Here is a 21462-nt window from a genome sequence, read left to right on the forward strand (position 1 = left end):
GCTTATTTACAATGACGGCCTAAACCGGGCCAAACCTGGACACTGCTGAGCCAATTGTGCGCCGCCCTATGGGACTCCCAATCCCGTCCGGTTGTGATACAGCCTGGATGACGATATGAACACGATCTAACAAAATGTATGCTGATTTCTTGGTTCTGAAGCTTGTATACATTCTCCGTGCAGATTAAACTAAGATGATAAGATAAGACAACATATTAAAATGCTATCAGTTTATTGCCGAATACATGTGACCTTCATACACTATATGGACACAGTCCTGATGACAGACCAGAGAGGCAACTGTGAGTTCAACTGGTAAGGAGTTGGATGAAGTTGCTCCTAAACATTGATCTAATGTCAGTGTTGAATTCTTCCACATAATAGTAAAGATCAGGATGGGGAAGAATAATCGGATCCTAGATCTGTGCACACAGGCAACAGCAATGTTGTAGCTGTAGGTAGCAAGTAGATGTCTGTGCATCATCAGGTAATGTGTTGTGTGTTGATGACGTCATCCGTCTGGACCGCCACGTCTGTATAGCCAGGTTCTCTGCCCAGGCGACGCAGCTTCAGCAGGTAGTCAGAGTGGAGGGAGGACTCGGTCAGATCCACAAACTGTCTGTAACTACACTGTAACCTCTGACAGAGAGAGAGAGAACGGGAGACGGAAAGAGCAGTAGAAAGAGATGGAGGGATAGAGAGAGCGAGTAGGAGAGAGCGTTGAGAGTGAGAGATAGCGGGAGAGAGAGATGGAGGGATAGAGAGAGAGAGAGATGGAGGGATAGAGAGAGCGAGTAGGAGAGAGCGTTGAGAGTGAAAGATAGCGGGAGAGAGAGATGGAGGGATAGAGAGAGCGAGTAGGAGAGAGCGTTGAGAGTGAAAGATAGCGGGAGAGAGAGAGAGAGAGATGGAGGGATAGAGAGAGCGAGTAGGAGAGAGCGTTGAGAGTGAAAGATAGCGGGAGAGAGAGATGGAGGGATAGAGAGAGCGAGTAGGAGAGAGCGTTGAGAGTGAAAGATAGCGGGAGAGAGAGATGGAGGGATAGAGAGAGCGTTGAGAGTGAAAGATAGCGGGAGAGAGAGATGGAGGGATAGAGAGAGCGAGTAGGAGAGAGCGTTGAGAGTGAAAGATAGCGGGAGAGAGAGATGGAGAGATAGAGAGAGCGTTGAGAGTGAAAGATAGCGGGAGAGAGAGATGGAGAGATAGAGAGAGCGAGTAGGAGAGAGCGTTGAGAGTGAAAGATAGCGGGAGAGAGAGATGGAGAGATAGAGAGAGCGAGTAGGAGAGAGCGTTGAGAGTGAAAGATAGCGGGAGAGAGAGAGAGAGAGAGCGGTAGAAAGAGATGGAGGGATAGAGAGAGCGAGTAGGAGAGAGCGTTGAGAGTGAAAGATAGCGGGAGAGAGAGATGGAGGGATAGAGAGAGAGAGAGAGATGGAGGGATAGAGAGAGAGATGGAGGGATAGAGAGGGAGAGAGAGATGGAGGGATAGAGAGAGAGAGCGGTAGAAAGAGATGGAGGGATAGAGAGAGCGAGTAGGAGAGAGCGTTGAGAGTGAAAGATAGCGGGAGAGAGAGATGGAGGGATAGATAGAGAGAGAGAGATAGAGAGAGCGACTAGGAGAGAGCGTTGAGAGTGAAAGATAGCGGGAGAGAGAGAGAGAGAGATAGAGAGAGCGAGTAGGAGAGAGCGTTGAGAGTGAAAGATAGCGGGAGAGAGAGAGAGAGAGATAGAGAGAGCGAGTAGGAGAGAGCGTTGAGAGTGAAAGATAGCGGGAGAGAGAGAGAGAGATGGAGGGATAGAGAGAGCGAGTAGGAGAGAGCGTTGAGAGTGAAAGATAGCGGGAGAGAGAGAGAAAGAGATGGAGGGATAGAGAGAGCGAGTAGGAGAGAGCGTTGAGAGTGAAAGATAGCGGGAGAGAGAGATGGAGGGATAGAGAGAGCGAGTAGGAGAGAGCGTTGGGAGTGAAAGATAGCGGGAGAGAGAGATGGAGGGATAGAGAGAGCGAGTAGGAGAGAGCGTTGAGAGTGAAAGATAGCGAGAGAGAGAGATGGAGGGATAGAGAGAGAGAGAGCGGTAGAAAGAGATGGAGGGATAGAGAGAGCGAGTAGGAGAGAGCGTTGAGAGTGAAAGATAGCGGGAGAGAGAGATGGAGGGATAGAGAGAGAGAGAGAGCGGTAGAAAGAGATGGAGGGATAGAGAGAGCGAGTAGGAGAGAGCGTTGACAGTGAAAGATAGCGGGAGAGAGAGAGAGAGAGATAGAGAGAGAGAGAGATGGAGGGATAGAGAGAGCGAGTAGGAGAGAGTGTTGAGAGTGAAAGATAGCGGGAGAGAGAGAGAGAGAGATGGAGGGATAGAGAGAGCGAGTAGGAGAGAGCGTTGAGAGTGAAAGATAGCGGGAGAGAGAGAGAGAGAGATAGAGAGAGCGAGTAGGAGAGAGCGTTGAGAGTGAAAGATAGCGGGAGAGAGAGATGGAGGGATAAAGAGAGAGAGAGAGCGAGTAGGAGAGAGCGTTGAGAGTGAAAGATAGCGGGAGAGAGAGATGGAGGGATAGAGAGAGAGAGAGAGAGAGAGAGAGAGAGCGAGTAGGAGAGAGCGTTGAGAGTGAAAGATAGCGGGAGAGAGAGATGGAGGGATAGAGAGAGAGAGAGCGGTAGAAAGAGATGGAGGGATAGAGAGAGCGAGTAGGAGAGAGCGTTGAGAGTGAAAGATAGCGGGAGAGAGAGAGAGAGAGATGGAGGGATAGAGAGAGAGAGAGCGGTAGAAAGAGATGGAGGGATAGAGAGAGCGAGTAGGAGAGAGCGTTGAGAGTGAAAGATAGCGGGAGAGAGAGAGAGAGAGATGGAGGGATAGAGAGAGCGAGTAGGAGAGAGCGTTGAGAGTGAAAGATAGCGGGAGAGAGAGATGGAGGGATAGAGAGAGCGAGTAGGAGAGAGCGTTGAGAGTGAAAGATAGCGGGAGAGAGAGAGAGAGAGATGGAGGGATAGAGAGAGCGAGTAGGAGAGAGCGTTGAGAGTGAAAGATAGCGGGCGAGAGAGAGAGAGATGGTGAAAAGGAGACGGTAGGTGTTCAAATCTATGGTTTTATATTTTATATGAGAAGGCCAAACTGAGAAAAAAGTAGGGAGATCTAATGAGAGAATGGATGGCTTGAGATTCACAAATACAACCCAAAATGAACATAGTGGACGTGGTCACAAACAAAGGGCAAAGAGACAAAATGTTTGACACAAAACAAAAGTCAGGGGATGAGCTGGCACCGAACACAACTTCACAGCTTCTGCTTCGGCTCAGAGAGAGAGGGGAGGACGGCTGGAGTTCACATGTGCATGTTATGGATGGAGAGAGGGGAAAGTGTGTGAGAGAGAGAGGACTGCAGCTTTCTCATGTGGCCCATTGTGGATGTGGGTGGTAGTTTAGTGGTGTTCATTTATTCATGATGACCTCATTAAGTGTGCTGACCTTAAACTCTGTCTCATATCTCATCCTCTCCCCTGTGACTCTGGCCAGACCCTGCTCCAGCTGCTTGTACCTAACACCACACACAGAGACAGACAGGGAGGGAAGGAGACAAGGCCAAAACACATGAGAGGGAGTACACACACACAGAGAGAGAGAGATACATTGCCAAAAACATGGACGCACATACACACATTGCAAAACATGACGCAGACAAACACCGCAAGGCATGACACACAACGGCACGCATACACACACACATTCATATTACCAAGGCATGACACACAACGGCACGCATACACACACACATTCATATTACCAAGGCATGACACACAACGGCACGCATACACACACACATTCATATTACCAAGGCATGACACAACGGCACGCATACACACACACATTCATATTACCAAGGCATGACACAACGGCACGCATATACACACACATTCATATTACCAAGGCATGACACACAACGGCACGCATGCACACACACATTCATATTACCAAGGCATGGCACACAACGGCACGCATACACACACACATTCATATTACCAAGGCATGACACACAACGGCACGCATACACACACACATTCATATTACCAAGGCATGAGAAACACACAATAATAGACATCACAGGAGGTTGGTGGTACCTAAATTGGGGAGAACGGGCTCATGACAACGACTGGAGCAGAATGAGTGGAAAGGTATCAACAACATCAAACACAAGGTTTCCATTTGTTCCGTTCCAGCCATTATTATGAGCCGTCCTCCCCTCCGCAGCCTCCACTGGCACACATACGCAATGTGTGAAGAGAGGGCATGCAAGGGCATACACACTATGGAGAATGACAGAGAAGTAGTCATGTAGGCAGGTATGCAGGAGGGAGAGGAATGCATACAGGGAATGCAGAGCAGAGCGATGGAGAGATAGGGATGAAGGAGGAGGAGGAATGGCTCAGCGTCAGTGAGTCCCATGCACATTGTGTGTGTGCATGTGTAGACATTCTTGCCGGCTTTGCATTAGAGCGAGTTCCACAGTATGTCTGTCCTGGAGAATCTGTAGGTCCTTCTGTGCCTCTCTTTCACACTGCTGTCGCACACACACCTCTGTTTCCCGAACAAGCCTCTTCACATTCTCCTGAAAAAAAGATAGAGAGACTGCATGCAGAATTCTGCCAAAAATATCCTCCGTGTACAACGTAAAACACCAAACAATGCATGCAGAACAGAATTAGGCCGATACACGCTAATTATCAAAATCCAGAAAAGAGCTGTTAAATTCTACAACCACCTAAAAGGAAGCGATTCCCAAACCTTCCATAACAAAGCCATCTCCTACAGAGATATGAACCTGGAGAAGAGTCCCCTAAGCAAGCTGGTCCTGGGGCTCTGTTCACAAACAGACCCCACAGAGGCCCAGGACAACAACACAATTAGAACCAACCAAATCATGAGAAAACAAAAAAAATAATTACTTGACACATTGGAAAGAATTAACAAATAAAACTGAGTAAGCTAGAATGCTATTTGGCCCTAAACAGAGAGTATCTAGTGGCAGAATACCTGACCACTGTGACTGACCCAATCTTAAGGAAAGCTTTGACTATGTACAGACTCAGTGAGCATAGCCTTGCTATTGAGAAAGGCCACCATAGCCGGTCTTCTCTTGAGAGCCAGGTCTGCCTATGTGCACACAATTAGGTGGAAACTGAGCTGCACTTCCTAACCTCCTGCCAAATGTATGACCATATTAGAGACACATATTTCCTTCAGATTATACAGATCCACAAAGAATTTGAAAACAAACACAATTTTGATAAACTCCCATATCTACTGGGTGAAATTCCACAGTGGTGCCATCACAGCAGCAAGATGTGTGACCTGTTGCCACAAGAAAAGGGCAACCAGTGAAGAACAAACACCATTGTAAATACAACCCATATTTATGCTTATTTATTTTCCCTTTTGTACTTTAACCATTTGCACATCATTACAACACTGTATATAGACATAATAAAATATCTTATTTTGTAACTTTTGTGAGTGTAATGTTTACTGTACATTTTTCTTGTTTCTTATTTCACTTATGTATATTATCTACTTCACCTGTTTTGGAAATGTTAACACACACACACACACACACACACACAGGACAGCTAAGCTTGTGGGGACACACAATTCAATCCCATTCAAAATCATACTTTCCCTAACCCATAAATCTAACCATAACCCGTTCACTTACCCTAACCTTAACCCTAGCTCCTAACCCTAAAACTAATCCTAGCTCCTAACCCTTAATGTAATTCTAACCCTAATTCTAACCCCCTAGAAATAGCATTTGACCTCGTGGGGACTAACACGACATTTCCCCAGTTGGTCCAATGTTTGTTTGTTTACTACTCGTGTTGACTTCTGGTCCCCACAAGAATAGTTAAACACGTCCACACACACACACACACACACTTTTTGATATCTCCCACCTGTACTTTTGCCTCCATGGCCTCTACTTCTCTCTGTCTCTCCTCTTCCACCTCTCTCTGCATCTCAGCCCTCATCCTTCCGCAGGTCTCCTCTACCGCCAGCCTCATCTCCCTCTCGATCTCCTCCCGCAGCCCCACACAGCGCTCCGCAAACTGGGCCTGCTGCTCTACCCGCTCCCCCTGCCTCTGCTCGGCCTCCAGCCTCTCCCTTGCCAATAAGGCCTCTTTGAAGCACACCTGCAGACACTTGGGAGGGAATAAGGGAGAGGGGGAGAGAGAGAATAAGGGAGGGAAATATAAAGTGATGGTGGTCAAAAGGAAGGTAAGGAGGAATGGAGTGAGGGAGGGAAAGAAAGATGAAAGGAAGAAGGGATGAAGGGAGGAATGGAAAGAGGGATGGATGGAGAGAGGGAGTGAAATAAAGAGAGACTGAAGGTGGTCAGAATTGGCACTGTGCTCAGTGGTTTGTGGTAGTACGCCTCAGGGCTGGTGAGGAAGAGTGTGATCTTAGGGTTGGCTGCTGTACCTTTCCCTAAAGTGCAATTATAGAATCCATTACTCCAGCTAGGGCCTCTAAACTTTCAGCCATAGGTCCTATCTGCCAGGCCTCACCTGCATACAGGAGACTCCACAGCCACTTCAAAAGGCCCTGTTTATCATAACTATATATTGCCAGAGGGAATAGAGAGAGCAGGGAGCGGAGAGAGAGGGAGGGGGAATTTGGGGAGAGAGGGGGAGATGGGGAGAGACTGAGGCAGAGGGAGGGAGGGAGGGGGAGATGAAGCGAAGCGTGCTGAATTACTTATTCTTTATGTATGAGAACATATTGGAAATTCAAATCTGGTGCAGTGGGATCCTGGTCTGAGTTAGTGTATGATGTATAGTTTAATGTGTAGGTTATAGTGATACCTTACATCTATACGGTATGTTAATCAAGGTGGGTGTTTCACAGGGATATCCAACACATCTGGATTGAATGAGGTGAGGTCAGAGGAGTGCTGATGAGAGAGAAACCTTGTGTGTGTGTCATCTTTTCCTGGATTCTCAGTGTGTGTATAGCAGAATGTAGAGCTAACAAGTGCCAATTACCCTCACCTTCAGTGTAAGCAAGGGGAAATGTGTACATCAATCACATCTAAAGCATTGGACATGGAAGAAAGAGAGACGAGAGAACATTTAGGTAGATGAAAAATGGCATTGAGGAGCTATGAAATGTGCTGTGCAAAGATGACTTTGACGATTGAAATATTTATTTTTCAACCATGTTGTCTTAGTGTGCGTTTCACCTCTTCCTGTTGTTTCAGTGACTTCTCTTTATCCTCCTCTGCCCTCTGCAGAAATACTGCCATCCAGGGGGACTCCCCCTGTGTGGCCCCCACCTCTGGCTGCTCGGAGTGGGGGGAGAAAGAGGATGGCCCCGGGTCCTGGCTGGTGCTTGTAGAGGTGGACGGAGGGAGAAAATACTCTCCCAGACCTGTTAGGACCAATAACCAACAGCAGTCTCAGTACTCCCATAGAACAAGGTCCGACAACTCCAGTCCTGCAGGGCCACTGTTAGTGCAGGGTGTTGTTCCAGCCCAGCATTAACACACCAAGCCTGTTAACATTACAACCCCTCCGGGACCATATATCCCACCCCTGCCATTGAATCAAACTTGGATATTCTCAATCTGTGGAAAATTACTTTTAAATATGACATCAATGTCACAAGTCCTCAGTGACAGAAAATCTATTCCCTCCATTGCCCTGAAAACCTGTTCCTTAAAGAGAGGAGCAGAGCAATGAGAGAGAAACACCATACATTTACAATTCCGCCTCCAGATATGCGAAAACGTCTTTCTCCATGTAGAATTACCCTGTGTCAAACTGAAGTGTATGGGTGTGTGATGTGTGTGTTCTCTCAGTACGTTCTACCTAGGATTAGCTGCTCCAACAGAGGGCGGCCATTTGAATAATTGTTTTCAACTTTCTTTCTCAACGTCAAAATGCCAGTTCACTTTACGTTGCTACTTGCCTGATATTCCCCACTTGGACGACAAGGGTTTCTGACTATAGACTGTGGAGGCAGGCAACCAAAGCCTCTGTGTATTTGCAAATAACAAACTGACTGCACTCAAGCAAATTACACTAACAAAAGTGTCATGGCATGAAGGTAGAAAATGTCCTGCCTTGAAGTGAGAGAAAGTGAAAGAAATCAAGAAAGTGAGAGGAACAATACGTGTCATCCAGGAACTGAAGTAGCCCATTTTATACTGTGTTGTTAGTTGAGCGTTGCGTTTGAGTCTCACCCAGGATGTGTGTGTGGAGGAGCCTCTGTGTGGAGAGGCTGGTCCGGTTCAGCATCCTCTGTAGAGGCCCCATGTCAGACATGCTCCTACCCCACGAACAAGAGCACAGACCCCTTAGACTGGATAGATGACCCCCTTCTTATTCCCTACCTTTGGCTGGATAGATGAACATACCCTCCCTACTCACTGTTTGACTGCTACTGGAATACCCACTGTTGACACTGAAGACCACACCACTGATTCCCTCCTCTCTTTCTGCACTAACGCCCGCTCACCTTTTCTGTTTCACACTCTCTTTCTGTCTCGCACTCCACTTCTCTCGCTCGGCTCGTCCCTTATTCTAAAACGGTCGCTTAGCAACGCGCACAACAACAAAAAGGTGCGGCTCTTCAACCTGGCACTTCGCTCTATTTATACCCGGGGTTTTATACCCGCGGTTTTACAGTGCGCATTTGTAATGAGGGTATGCTCGAAAGGCATTTGACTAAGATATTTTTCAGAAATGTAAAATCTACATAGTCTTCTCACTTTGCCAAAATAGCTTATGTTAAATAACTATGAAGAAAAATAAATACAAAATATTATATATAAAATAAGACACATTCATTCAACAAAATACTGGCAGAAGAAAAGGAACCATAATGAGACTGGTTGAGTGAACAGAACCTTATTCAATCCAATTCTTGGACAGACAGCAAATCCACCCGTAAGTGTTCGTTAGCCCTCTAGTGGCCTCTTCCTAAACTTGCAGACGAACAAGACAGCAACATGCAATGGATAACTTTAATATATATATATATCAAATTAACCTATACAAACATAAGTTGTGCTACAACACAAAAGCAGCATAGCAGGCATTCTACATATACAAATATTGTTGATCATTTCATCCACACTGCCACAAGAAATCCCAGGACTAAGACAGTACAGGAACATCGGCCGTACGCAGTAAATCCTCTACTGAGAGGTCACGTTGAATCGCTGGGAAAATAAAATAAAAGGAACAATGTTGACGTGTCATCTCTCACGGACATTTCACTATAAAAAGACGTTTGCAGTATCCATTTGTTTGTGGTTACAGCAATTATGCCAACTGCTTACCGATTTTAATACCTTCAGAAACTAAATATTCATCATGGCTATAGAAAAATATACATTTACTGACGCACGTATAGCGACACCTCGGCACTTAGAACAATAAAATAATATTCACAAATCAAAGCTCTGAATTGCACTTAAACTAGCAGTATTAGGTTATTCTGGGCAGGACTATAGACAATAGCCTGATCCCAGACCTGTTTGATTGAAATGCTAAATAATGGCCATAAAACAACACCGAGATATCTGGGACCAGGCTATACAGCCTAGAAGGTAAACAACAGAACACTCCCATGGAGAAACATGAGTGGAAAGTAGACAACACAATGTACACTGTGCTCCTCCAACACAGTGGGCCTGGTCTGGCTGTGGTTTTACAATTACATGTAGTTTGAAATGAGGAAGAACTCAGTTAGCATAGTAGCATGCTACCAAAAATTCCTAATAACATGTTAGCATTCACCATAGTTTGTACCTTGGCTTCGACACCGGGGAAACTGTTGTTCGCTGAATCCAAGGGACTCAACACACTGGTTTGCATACTCAACATAAAAAGTACTCCCAATATTGTAGTAAACTTTACTCAGTGGCAGTTTGAAGTTACATTTGGTTCAGTCCTGAGGAGAGGGGTTTGAGTTGGGCTACTCCACCATCAATCAATCACCACCATTGGTGCTGGTTCCTCCTGCCCCCCCTCGCTGGCTGGGCTGAGTGGTCTGACCCAACACAGAGTCAGGGCGTTGTCCTGTCTGACCTCTGGGGTTGGTGATATCACAATATCACCCTCTGAACCCGAGTCGAAGGAGTCTCCGTCGCTACTGTCCCCCGGGTCGAGGAACCTGCGCTGCCTGCTGGTTGACACCAGCAACGGCACGAAAGGGTGGACACTGGGGGAGAGAGAGAGCAAATGGGAGGGAGAGGGGGATGAGAGAGAAATAAATGTAGTTAAATATCAGAAAGTGGCAAATATGACTAAAATACACTTGCAGTCCCCATGAGCCTGGAACTAGAGGTGAGGCTGCAGTACCTCCTCATTCCCATTGGGGGGGGGGGGGGGTCCCACACTGACACCACCCCACCTGTGTCGCCACTCAACAGGTACCGGGCAGACCTACAGAGACACAGGGGCAGCAATCAGCATCAAATGAAAAGAGTGGAGTGAAGAAACCTTGTGCTTTTGGGAAGCCCCAGTCTAGCACATAGTCTATCTAGAAGGAACCGGTTTACTTACGGATCCAGGTCAAAGTAGATACGTTGGTTGGTGGCTACTTTCCAGAACAGAACCTTGCCCGGGTCTCTCAGATCCCAGCACAGAATCTCTGGGTCCTACACACAATCATCATTCAGAAACACGTGGACACATACAAGAGCAACAATAACACTGGTCGTGAATGTGGGCATGTGTTTGCATGTGGAGAAACACCACGTTCTCCAATGTGACACTGTGTTCCTCTTCCCCAATCTCTCTCTGTGAGCAGTGGGTCCGTTTTTAAAACAAGACGGACAGCTTTTTGAGGCCCGTGTCTCTCTTTGTGTTGTCCTACCTTGCGCCCGGCAGTGTACAGGTAGTGTCCGTCGGGTGAGAAGGCGAGGTGTGTGATGCCCCTGTGGTGCCTGGGTGGCAGCAGAACCAGCCGAGAGCCGTCCTGGCAGGAGTCGAGGCCTGCGGTGCAGGAGAAGGAGCCACAGGCGTACACAGACTGGCACGGGCTGAACGCCAGGCAGGAGATGATGCCACTCTGACACTGCTTCTTCACTGGTGAGGAGAGGGAACACACTCAGCATCTATAGAATCGGGTTAGGGGACAGTTAGTTGAGATTTAATAGCACTTCTATAAACCCTCTGTAAGGGATCTCCCCAAATAAAGATGTACCCAGTATTGTTTCTGTTGCTACTGGACTCTACTCCACACCTATAGTTGGCCTCTCCTCACAGTCCCGTCCAGGCCTGTCTGTGTAAAACACCCTGACAGTCTCGTCGAAGCCGCAGTAGAGCTGTGATCCGTCTGGGGAGAAGCAGAGGTCAGCTCATCCAGATGGTTGTAGGGTCTGAAGTTGGCTCGCAGGTCCCCGTTGAACGCGTCCCAGATATGGACCGGGTTATCACGACTGCTGCCGGCTGGTGGAGAGAGAGACAGCGGTGGTGAGAGACGGAGGGGAGAAGGATGGAATATGATGCGAGGGAGGTTAGAGAAGGAAGAGAACGATGGAAGGAGAAAGGAAAGGAAAGGAATGGAAAGGAAGGATTTAGAAAGGAGAGAAAAGGATGGAGAGTGGTGGTGACAACAGGAAGAGCAGTACTGTACACACACTCATTTCATCTCCGTTGAAAAATAACTGACAGACACAGACTGACACTGCTTTGTGCCAGACTCATCTGGCCTCATCAGTGAAACACCCCACTGAGGCCATTTCACTTTTAATATCATTCCTCCCCTCTATCTATTCAAAAACAATAGCAGTTTGTTGTCACATTGGGGTTTATAATGGACAAAAACGATCCATCAACAGACATGCCGCATGGCTTTGGCTTTTCAACTTACATAATTGCGGGGGGCCACTGCCAAACAGCGAACCTAACAAACCAAACGCCGAAACATCACTGTCTGGACTGAAGCTCAATTAGCCAAAGCCAAGAGGAAATGAACCTGGGCGGCTCAGTGCTGTTATGGCACTGTGTCTTTGTTCTGGCTGTTGGGAATCACCCCATTATAATGGTACACCACAGCTAGCCTGGACGCCGGCCCAGAAAACAATACAAAGGAGGAACACCGGCAACTATTCTACACTCTCTACAGGAGAGTACAGCACATGGCTGTTGACAGAGAGAGGGTGTGAGATGGAGCAAGATGGAGAGAGAGGGGGCGAGACGGAGAGAGAGGGGGAGAGATGGCGAGATGGAGAGAAAGGGGAGAGATGGAGAGAGAGGGGGCGAGATGGAGAGAGAGGGGGAGAGATGGAGAGAGAGGGGGAGAGAGGGGCGAGATGGAGAGAGAGGGGGAGAGATGGAGAGAGAGGGGGCGAGATGGAGAGAGAGGGGGAGAGATGGAGAGAGAGGGGCGAGATGGAGAGAAAGGGGGAGAGATGGAGAGAGAGGGGGCGAGATGGAGAGAGAGGGGGAGAGATGGAGAGAGAGGGGGAGAGAGGGGGCGAGATGGAGAGAGGGGGTGAGATGGAGCAAGATGGAGAGAGAGGGGCGAGACGGAGAGAGAGGGGGAGAGATGGCGAGATGGAGAGAAAGGGGAGAGATGGAGAGAGAGGGGCGAGATGGAGAGAGAGGGGGAGAGATGGAGAGAGAGGGGGAGAGAGGGGCGAGATGGAGAGAGAGGGGGAGAGATGGAGAGAGAGGGGGCGAGATGGAGAGAGAGGGGGAGAGATGGAGAGAGAGGGGGCGAGATGGAGAGAAAGGGGGAGAGATGGAGAGAGAGGGGGCGAGATGGAGAGAGAGGGGGAGATGGAGAGAGAGGGGGTGGAGAGAGAGGGGAGATATGGCGGGAGAGAGGGAGAGATGGAGAGAGGGGGCGAGACGGAGAGAGAGGGGAGAGATGGAGAGAGAGGGGCGAGATGGTGAGACAGGGGGCAAGATGGAGAGAGGGGGCGAGATGGAGCAAGATGGAGAGAGAGGGGCGAGACGGAGAGAGAGGGGGAGAGATGGAGAGAGAGGGGGCGAGATGGAGAGAAAGGGGAGAGATGGAGAGAGAGGGGGAGAGATGGAGAGATGGAGAGAGGGGGCGAGACGGAGAGAGAGGGGGAGAGACGGAGAGAGAGGGGAGAGATGGAGAGATGGAGAGAGGGGGCGAGACGGAGAGAGAGGGGGAGAGACGGAGAGAGAGGGGAGATATGGAGAGAGAGGGGAAGAGGGGGAGAGAGAGGGGAAGAGATGGAGAGAGAGGGGGTGGAGAGAGAGGGGGAGATATGGCGGGAGAGAGGGAGAGATGGAGAGAGGGGCGAGACGGAGAGAGAGGGGGAGAGATGGAGAGAGAGTGGGAGATATGGAGAGAGAGGGGGAGAGAGGGAGAGATGGAGAGAGGGGGCGAGACGGAGAGAGAGGGGGAGAGACGGAGAGAGAGGGGAGATATGGAGAGAGAGGGGAAGAGGGGAGAGAGAGGGGAAGAGATGGAGAGAGAGGGGGTGGAGAGAGAGAGGGGGAGATATGGCGGGAGAGAGGGAGAGATGGAGAGAGGGGGCGAGACGGAGAGAGAGGGGGAGAGATGGAGAGAGAGGGGGAGAGAGAGGGGGAGATATGGAGAGAGAGGGGAAGAGGGGGAGAGAGAGGGGAAGAGATGGAGAGAGAGGGGGAAAGATGGAGAGAGAGGGGAGATATGGAGAGAGGAGAGAGGGAGAGATGGAGAGAGAGGGGCGAGACGGAGAGAGAGGGGGAGAGACGGAGAGAGAGGGGAGATATGGAGAGAGAGGGGGAGAGATGGAGAGAGAGGGGAAGAGGGGGAGAGATGGACAGAGATGGAGAGAGAGAGAAAGGGAAAGACAGGGAGAGAAAGAGTGAACATACACTGAGTGTAAAAAACATTAGGAACACAGACTTTTAATCCTTGAGACAATTGAGACATGGATTGTGTATGTGTGCCATTCAGAGGGTGAATGGGCAAGACAAAATATTAAAGTACCTTTGAATGGGGTATGGTAGTAGGTACAAGGCACACCAGTTTGAGTGTGTCAAGAACTGCAATGCTGCTGTTTTTTCCCACACAACCTTTTCCCATGTGTTTCAAGAATGGTCCACCAACTTGACACAAGTTGAGTTCATGCCCCGACGAATTCAGGCTGTTCTGAGGGCAAAAAGGGGTGCAACTCAATATTAGGAAGGTGTTCTTAATGTTTTGTACACTCAGCGTACAAGTCCATGGTTTGTTTGACGCCCCAAACTGATGTTAGGAAACGCTAAGGCCACGTCATTCCACCTCACTCCACTCTGTAACCCTTAACACCAGGTGAACAGGTCCAAGACAATATTGTGCCGTCTGAACAAGCACACAGATGAAGGGTAACAGAGTTGACATGGGGTGTCAGCTCCGACTAGCCCCCTCATCCCTGGCTCCTCTCAGGGCCCAGCTCTCAAGTGGTTCATCCCTCAGATAAATCATCTCCTCGAGTTGTTTATGCTCTCATCCTCCACCCTGTTTGACTCCTGTCTCTCTCTCTCTCTTAAACTCCCTTTCTTTTCTTCTTATTCCCCCTCTCTTCTTGCCATGGAGAGATATTTTACATGTGGTTTATGGTTTGATCCTCCTGTATTAACTATGGTGAGCACCTCTCTCACACACACACACACACACACACACACACACACACACACACACACACACACACACACACACACACACACACAATGACCCTTTTTTTATTTTCTCATTCCCTTTCATCTAGAGATGTTGTTTCCCTCGCTCCGTGGGGTTGACCACGGCCCACGCTGGGCACTGATCAGAGAGGAACCATGGGAGGATGGGGTTGCTGTTGTTAAGGGGGCCTCGTTAGTAGGCCCTACCAGCGTTGCCTGTAACAACGGCATTCTCCACAGTAACGGCTGGGCGCCCATTGATCTCAGCTTTCCACATCACAGACAATGTCTTAATAATTTCCGCGCTTTTGTACGGCTAGAAAAAAAACACGCAAAGACACACACACACACACACACACACACACACACACACACACACACACACACACACAGAGAGAGAGAGAGAGCCAGGAGAAAACCAAAAGTCTGGAAATCATGGGGCCCTTTAAAAAGCGTCTGGAGTTGTTAGTTCTTCTGTTCGTTCTGTTCTTCTGTTAGTTCTTCTGTTCGTTTTGGGTGAGTCATCACCCAAAGCACCACAGGTCTCGGACAAACAAACAGACAGACAGCACTGGGGTTCAAGGGGAAAAGGCTAAGACTCCTCAAAGAGAGAGACAATGATGATTTTACGGATTAGCAACTAGGTGCAAAACAACTAAACTACAGTGCTCACGTACTAGCACTGACAACATTTTCACTGTCAACAGTCTAATATGGAACTTAGTACAGTGCATACAATGTAGCATGGCTCAGTTAAGTCAGAAACCAAGGTTGTGGGTTCAATTACCGCAAGGTAGAAGTCTTCACGTGTCCAACAGACTTGAAATTCCGAGATCCAACCTGGGACCGTAGCGTATCCGGGTCCTAAATTCTGACTTTGGTCTAGGATCGGAGTCGGGTCTGATAATTGCCACAGATCTCAGGTATGTGCAATTACAATTTATTTACCGATTGGACCGGTACTTCGTTAATTTAATGTGTGTGAGGATGAGAACTGTGCAAGCTTGTTATCTGTGTCAGCCAATTGCAACTCAATAAAATGTATAGCTGGTTCTGGTTCTGGCAGCTCATCTCACGTACACCTGCTGCTGAGGAGAGAGACAGAGTGAGAGAGGAGCCTTGTCCTTGTCTACTGTTGACTGAGAAGATGTAGGCCTTTTTCATTGAAGTGAAAAGGAAAGTTAGAGGAGAAAGAGTGAAAAGAATCCGACAAGTGGAATGTCCCCAAGGACAAGTTTTAATATTGTAGTGGACGGAGATGAGAGAAAAGTTGGTGTGGCCAAATGGACTGTGTGCATATCGTTTAATGCAACTTAAAACAAATTATAATGAATACAAAAATAAACGCATTTATCATTATAGGTCTCTTTAAGAAATCAAAACAGTTCTTTAAATAGGCAATATGCTAATTTAAGTTCGAATTGTCTTAAATTTTGAGGTACGTGTTTAGTTGAAGGTTAAAAGTTGGCCTGTTAAATAAATATCATTAGCCTATTGTCGTCATTTGTTGGGTAGGCCTACAGTAGAAACTCACCTTTGTTGGTAGGCCTAACTGCTGAATTATCCTAGCCTGTTCTAAACTTTTGGGAAGGTTTAAACCAGTTCTTTAAAAAGGAAAAAAAGTGTTTTGTTTCATTCTGTTGAGACATTTTCTTTGACCAAATTAAGTTCCAACTATAATGTTGTGTTTTCCGCAATATAATAGAATTACCGGTAGGCCTACTATACGGCTACTAGCACTTAAACCATGAAAAGCAAAAACCAAAGGCGTCGAGACGCAAAACTTAATTTAATGCCTCAATATAAGAACATGTTCATATTTTCCCTTATAAACAATGACTTAACTTTATAATGGGAATATCAAAAGTAAGAAACTCTTGTGAAGGTTTGGTGTGGTATGGCTAATCTCAGGTTTAGCTACTGCAGGCCTATGAAGTCAGTGGGCACCAGCACGCCAACGGACTCCGATGGTTGAACTTGAGGTGAAGAACAACGTTTTAGGCCTACCAGTTACTCCTTTAATCTAACAATAAAATAATACTAATCTTTCTAAAAGAAAATATCCTGATGGAAAATGTACATAGTAGCCTCCTGTACGCCTGTATCTGTATAGCAGTAGTGGCCTGACAAGTATAAAGAAATGCATTTGGGTGTTGGGAACATGACGCTGGCATATCTTCCTCCTACTCTCCATCTCTCTAGGGCTAAGCTTCTTTTCCTTTATATAATGTTTATACATATTATTATCATACAGTGGGCTCATATGCATGCAACGCCCTAATGCATTTAGTGCTCAAATCTCTGACAGGAAAAAATAATAATCAATAAATAAAACAGGCTATACACTTTTGAATATGCTACACATCGAAATGTAACAAATTGTTTTTATTTTGTGTCATTTTTATAGGCAGTTAACTGTGGATCATTTGGCCAATATCACTCGTTTATTGATGGAGCTGGCAGCGTTTCTTTCTCTCTCGGAGCTGAACTGGTTTCTCGTATCCTAACCAGCATGGGCCTTTTCGTAACATGTCTGACTGGCCTCAGGTCCATTCAGAACAGGTCTGCGGATCCATTTCGGAATGGGTCCAACTTTTTGGGACCCGTCAAAGACTGGGTCACATACTATAAACCGCTTTGATACAGGATATAGGGCGGCAGGTAGCCTAGCAGTTAGAGTGTTGGGCCTGAAAGGTCACTGGTTTGATTCCATGAGCTGATAAGATGCAAAAATCTATCAACGTGCCCTTGAGCAAGGCACTTAACCCTCATTTTCTCCAAGGCGCGCTATACTACTATGGCTGATCCTGTAAAACGACACATTTCCCTGTACCTATCCGATGTACAGTATGTGACAATAAAACATCCCTTTATAAGCAAATGCTAAGGGGCATATCTCTGATATGAGTGGTGGTAGTGGCAGAGGATGGCTGCTGAACTCACAAGCAGGAGTTTGGATCCAGAGGGCTCATCTTGGGATACCAGCAGTAGTCATAGATGGTATCCCCCTCTGCCATCTTCAACAGTGGACTCTGTAGGGCAGGGAGAACATTAGAGAGAGGGGGGGGGGGGTCAAGTCCTCTATCTAGGCCTATACAGGATAGGACAGCTTATGTTGCTCGTTCAGTCCAGAAACATGGTAATTAACTACAATGACCATAACACCCATTTGTTCTGCAGATATACAGATATACTTTTACGCCTGCTACGCTAGGTTAGATACACAAAGACCGAATAGACTGCAATGAGCGAGGAATGTACACAACACAACAACAGGAAGGATAGAAACAGTTCAAGGTATGCAAGGTATCTACTTTGAAGAATTATTCAAATGACTTTGTCAGACAGCTCTGCAGCCTACTTAGGCAGGCTGGTCTAGCTAAATAGAATGACTAAAGACAGTACAGTATGGGAAGCACAGAGACAACGTTAGATGGTTTGGCTGGCTGGCTGCTACTACCTGAGCAGAGATGAGATGATGACTAAGGAATGAAAAATAACAAAGTTCTCAAATAAAAACGAACATGCACAACTGAAACATTGTACTATTTCGTAGTAATTAACCATTTCTCTATTGATGTCTACCCAATGTGGACCTGACAGAGACAATGGAATATTTTCAAAGTTTTGGCAATTGAATGTTTAATATGTTTCCATTAAAAAGCTCTAAATTCATTTTAATATCATCATTTTATAATGCATTTAATGTTTTGTTTTTTTAAACGATTGAAAGCGAAATGGAAACCGACCTCAAAAAGCACTAATCTCTCAGCACTAACCAGGAGTGAAGATCAGTGATGTAGTGAGTTAGTGGCGCCCTCAACATCTCCGTGAGCAGGTTCCAGTTGTAGATCTCTGGGGGGAGGTTGTAGACACGCAGCACGTTGGTCAGGATGCACGAGTCGTCTGGGGGCCCTGGGAGAATTACAGTGCCTTCAGAATCTATTCATACCCCTTGATTTATTCCACATTGTGTTGTGTTACAGACTGGATTAAAACATGGCTAAAGCAAACAAATATACATTTTTGCTCATTTATAGGAAACAAAACACTGAAAAATCAGATTTACATAAGTATTCACACCTCTGAGTCTATACATGTCAAAATCACCTTTGGCAGCGATTACAGCTGTGAGTCTTTCTGGGTATGTCGCACACCTGGATTGTACAATATTTGTACATAATTCTTTTAAAAAAATATTCAAGCTCTGTCAAGACAGTCATAGATATTCAAGCCAATTTAAGTCAACTGTAACCAGGCCCCTGAACATTCAATGTCATCTTGGTAAGAAACTCCAGTGTATATTTGGCCTTGTGTTTTAGGTCATTGTCCTGCTGAAAGGTGAATTTGTCTCCCAGTGTCTGTTGGAAAGCAGATAACCAGGTTTTCCTCTAGGATTTTGCCTGTGCTTAGCTCTATTCCATTTATTTCCATCCTAAAAAAAACTCCCTAGCCCTTGCCGATGACAAGCATACCCATATACCCATAACATGATGCAGACACCACCATGCTTGAAAATACGAAGAGTGGTACTAATTGATGTGTTGTTTGATTTACTCCAAACATAACACTTTGTATTCAGGACATAGAGTTGGCTTTTGCCACTTTTTGTGCAGTTTTACTTTAGTGCCTTATTACAAACAGGATATATATTTTGGAATTATTTTAATCTGTACAGGCTTCCTTTTTCATTTAGGTTAGTATTGTGGAGTAACTACAATGTTGGATTGTTGATCCATCCTCAGTTCTCTCCTATCACAGCCATTCAACTCTGTAACTGTTTTAAAGTCACCATTGGCCTCATGGTGAAATCCCTGAGCGGTTTCCTTCCTCTCCAGCAACTGAGTTAGGAAGGATGCCTGTATCTTTTTAGTGACTGGGTGTATTGATACACCATCCAAAGTGTAATTGATAACTTCACCAGGCTCAAAGGGATATTCGATGTCTGCTTTAAAAAAATATTTTTCTACCCATCGACCAATAAGTACCCTTCTTTGCAAGGCATTGGAAGACCACCATGGACTTTGTGGCAGAGTGGGTTCATCACAGCACCCACGGGACACTGGAGGTTAGAAAGATTGGAGGAGAATTTGAATGAGAATAAGACAAAACATATATGATACACGTACAATAAAACACATCATGGTAGCAATAGCACCAATGATAAAGCACACCAGCCCACCAACAAAATTACATTATTCAATGACGGGCTGCTTAAATGATGGCTAGTTCAGCAATTAGTTAGGTAACTTTCCATAAGATAGCAACCCAACTATTACGCTTGTTTACACTGTGCTGCACTGGGATCGGAAGGCAATCATGGTTACGTTAAGACACTATGGCGTCGGCGCAACATATTGGTCAGAAAACGTACCTAGATGCAGGGATGGGATATGCCACTGTACTCCAACTTCTACCTTTACCACACTGATACTTCAAGATTGAAATACTGTCCTTTTCATCCTCATGCTAGCTAGCACTAGTCACCGCAGCAATTTTGGAATGGCAGTGTCAGACCATCAGCTCATTTGTTGTTCAAGCAATGTGCCATTCCATAATGGCTGATGTGGCCACTGCTAGCTTGCACGGGGACAAAGTAATCACTGTTCTTCGAATGACTAGAAGTCTGCTTACATCGTAGCCGTACACTGGAGTTATATAGCAGCAGTCACGAAATCAAGTCATGCTGCGAATTTGTAAACACAGGAGGCCGCCATGAAAGATTGACAGCTGTACGAACAACACCATGAACAACAACATGAACACCCTAGTTTGGAGGAGTTCCTCCAAACTAGGGTGTTCATGTTGTTGTTCATGGTGTTGTTCGTCTTCTATGGTATATTGGCGATTGCACAATTGAATGTGCATCCCACCATTCAGTGTGCCGGATGGAAACAGGATTCCCAAAAACGGAACAAACTACCAAAAAACGACAAAAAAATGTATTCAATAACCAACTTTTCTGTAAAAAAAATGAAACCAATCTGATCCCTAAACAGGCTCTAGGGGAACCAGCACCGGCACCAGTCCCAAAACCTTTTCTGCCGCAGCCACAATAATGCAAGTCTTTGAGACTTGGCCCATACAGTTTATAACTGTGGCAATGAACGCCACAAAATCACTCCATGTTTTCTCAATTCTATTAATAGCCTTTGTTTGACCGCTCTAACTTTTACCAGCTCAATCTCTTTCCCCCTTACAGGGCACTCCAGGATCATGATCCCCACCGTCAGCCTTCTACACAGTTATTCAGCATACTCTGTCTGCACACATTTGAATCATGGCCAAATCCTTTACAATTCTTACAGTGCAGTGGTTTGAGTAGGAAAGCTCTTACAGCGCATATTGTGGCAACCCGGGTGCCAGCAGGGAGCTGCAAAGAAAGCAGGGCCTTGGTCAGCTCCAGAGGGCTAGAGAGCCAAGGTGAGTCAGCACCATGGACAGTCACCAACTGGGGCTGTTGATTCAACACAAGTACTACTCAGTCCAGGTGCTGCAACCAATTGGCACCTGGAATTGGTCCCACCAAATGAGTATAAGTAGAGGTGTAGTCACTCGGGCAGACAGGCAGAGGGTACGCCTAGACTTCAGAAGAACCGGAGTGAGTATGATAAGCACCCCGATCAGACGCCAAAGAAGATACTAGGCAATGTTTGACTCACCAGTCTCTCTCACTTCCCTTTCGTCCCCCGAAAGGAAGCGGACCCATTCCCGGGCAGCACACCACCCGGCGCAAGTTGAGAACAAGTATTGAAAGACTGAAATCATCGCTCTCTCTTTTGTTGTTCATTACCCTAGGCGGTCCGAGGAGCTGCCACACCGGACACCAAGTGACCCACCCG

General features: G+C 46.6%; 1 protein-coding gene and 1 pseudogene across 1 annotated transcript; both read right to left on the reverse strand.

The window, feature by feature from the left end:
- Positions 1–215: 215 nt before the first annotated feature.
- Positions 216–7313, reverse strand: si:dkey-111f13.5 (uncharacterized). The gene is made up of 7 exons (XM_065025417.1): positions 7225–7313; positions 7034–7073; positions 6551–6687; positions 5939–6184; positions 4469–4596; positions 3459–3528; positions 216–639 (listed from the first exon to the last, which is right to left on the reverse strand). Exons 3-7 carry the CDS (start codon positions 6554–6556, stop codon positions 484–486), a joined length of 606 nt encoding a protein of 201 aa, XP_064881489.1. The 5' UTR covers positions 6557–6687; positions 7034–7073; positions 7225–7313; the 3' UTR covers positions 216–483.
- Positions 7314–7323: 10 nt separating this feature from the next.
- Positions 7324–21329, reverse strand: LOC115139062 (telomerase Cajal body protein 1-like; annotated as a pseudogene).
- Positions 21330–21462: the final 133 nt, after the last annotated feature.

Source organism: Oncorhynchus nerka, linkage group LG12 (assembly GCF_034236695.1).
Source record: "Oncorhynchus nerka isolate Pitt River linkage group LG12, Oner_Uvic_2.0, whole genome shotgun sequence".
NCBI lineage: Eukaryota > Metazoa > Chordata > Actinopteri > Salmoniformes > Salmonidae > Oncorhynchus > Oncorhynchus nerka.

What these genes read in the sequence shown, in the direction of transcription:
- si:dkey-111f13.5 (XM_065025417.1), bottom strand. An exon ending in CCATGGAGGCAAAAGTACAG is followed by an intron (nt 4,597 to 5,938) that starts GTGGGAGATATC and finishes TCTTTTTTTCAG; the next exon opens with GAGAATGTGAAGAGGCTTGT. An exon ending in CTCGCTCTAATGCAAAGCCG is followed by an intron (nt 3,529 to 4,468) that starts GCAAGAATGTCT and finishes GTGTGGTGTTAG; the next exon opens with GTACAAGCAGCTGGAGCAGG.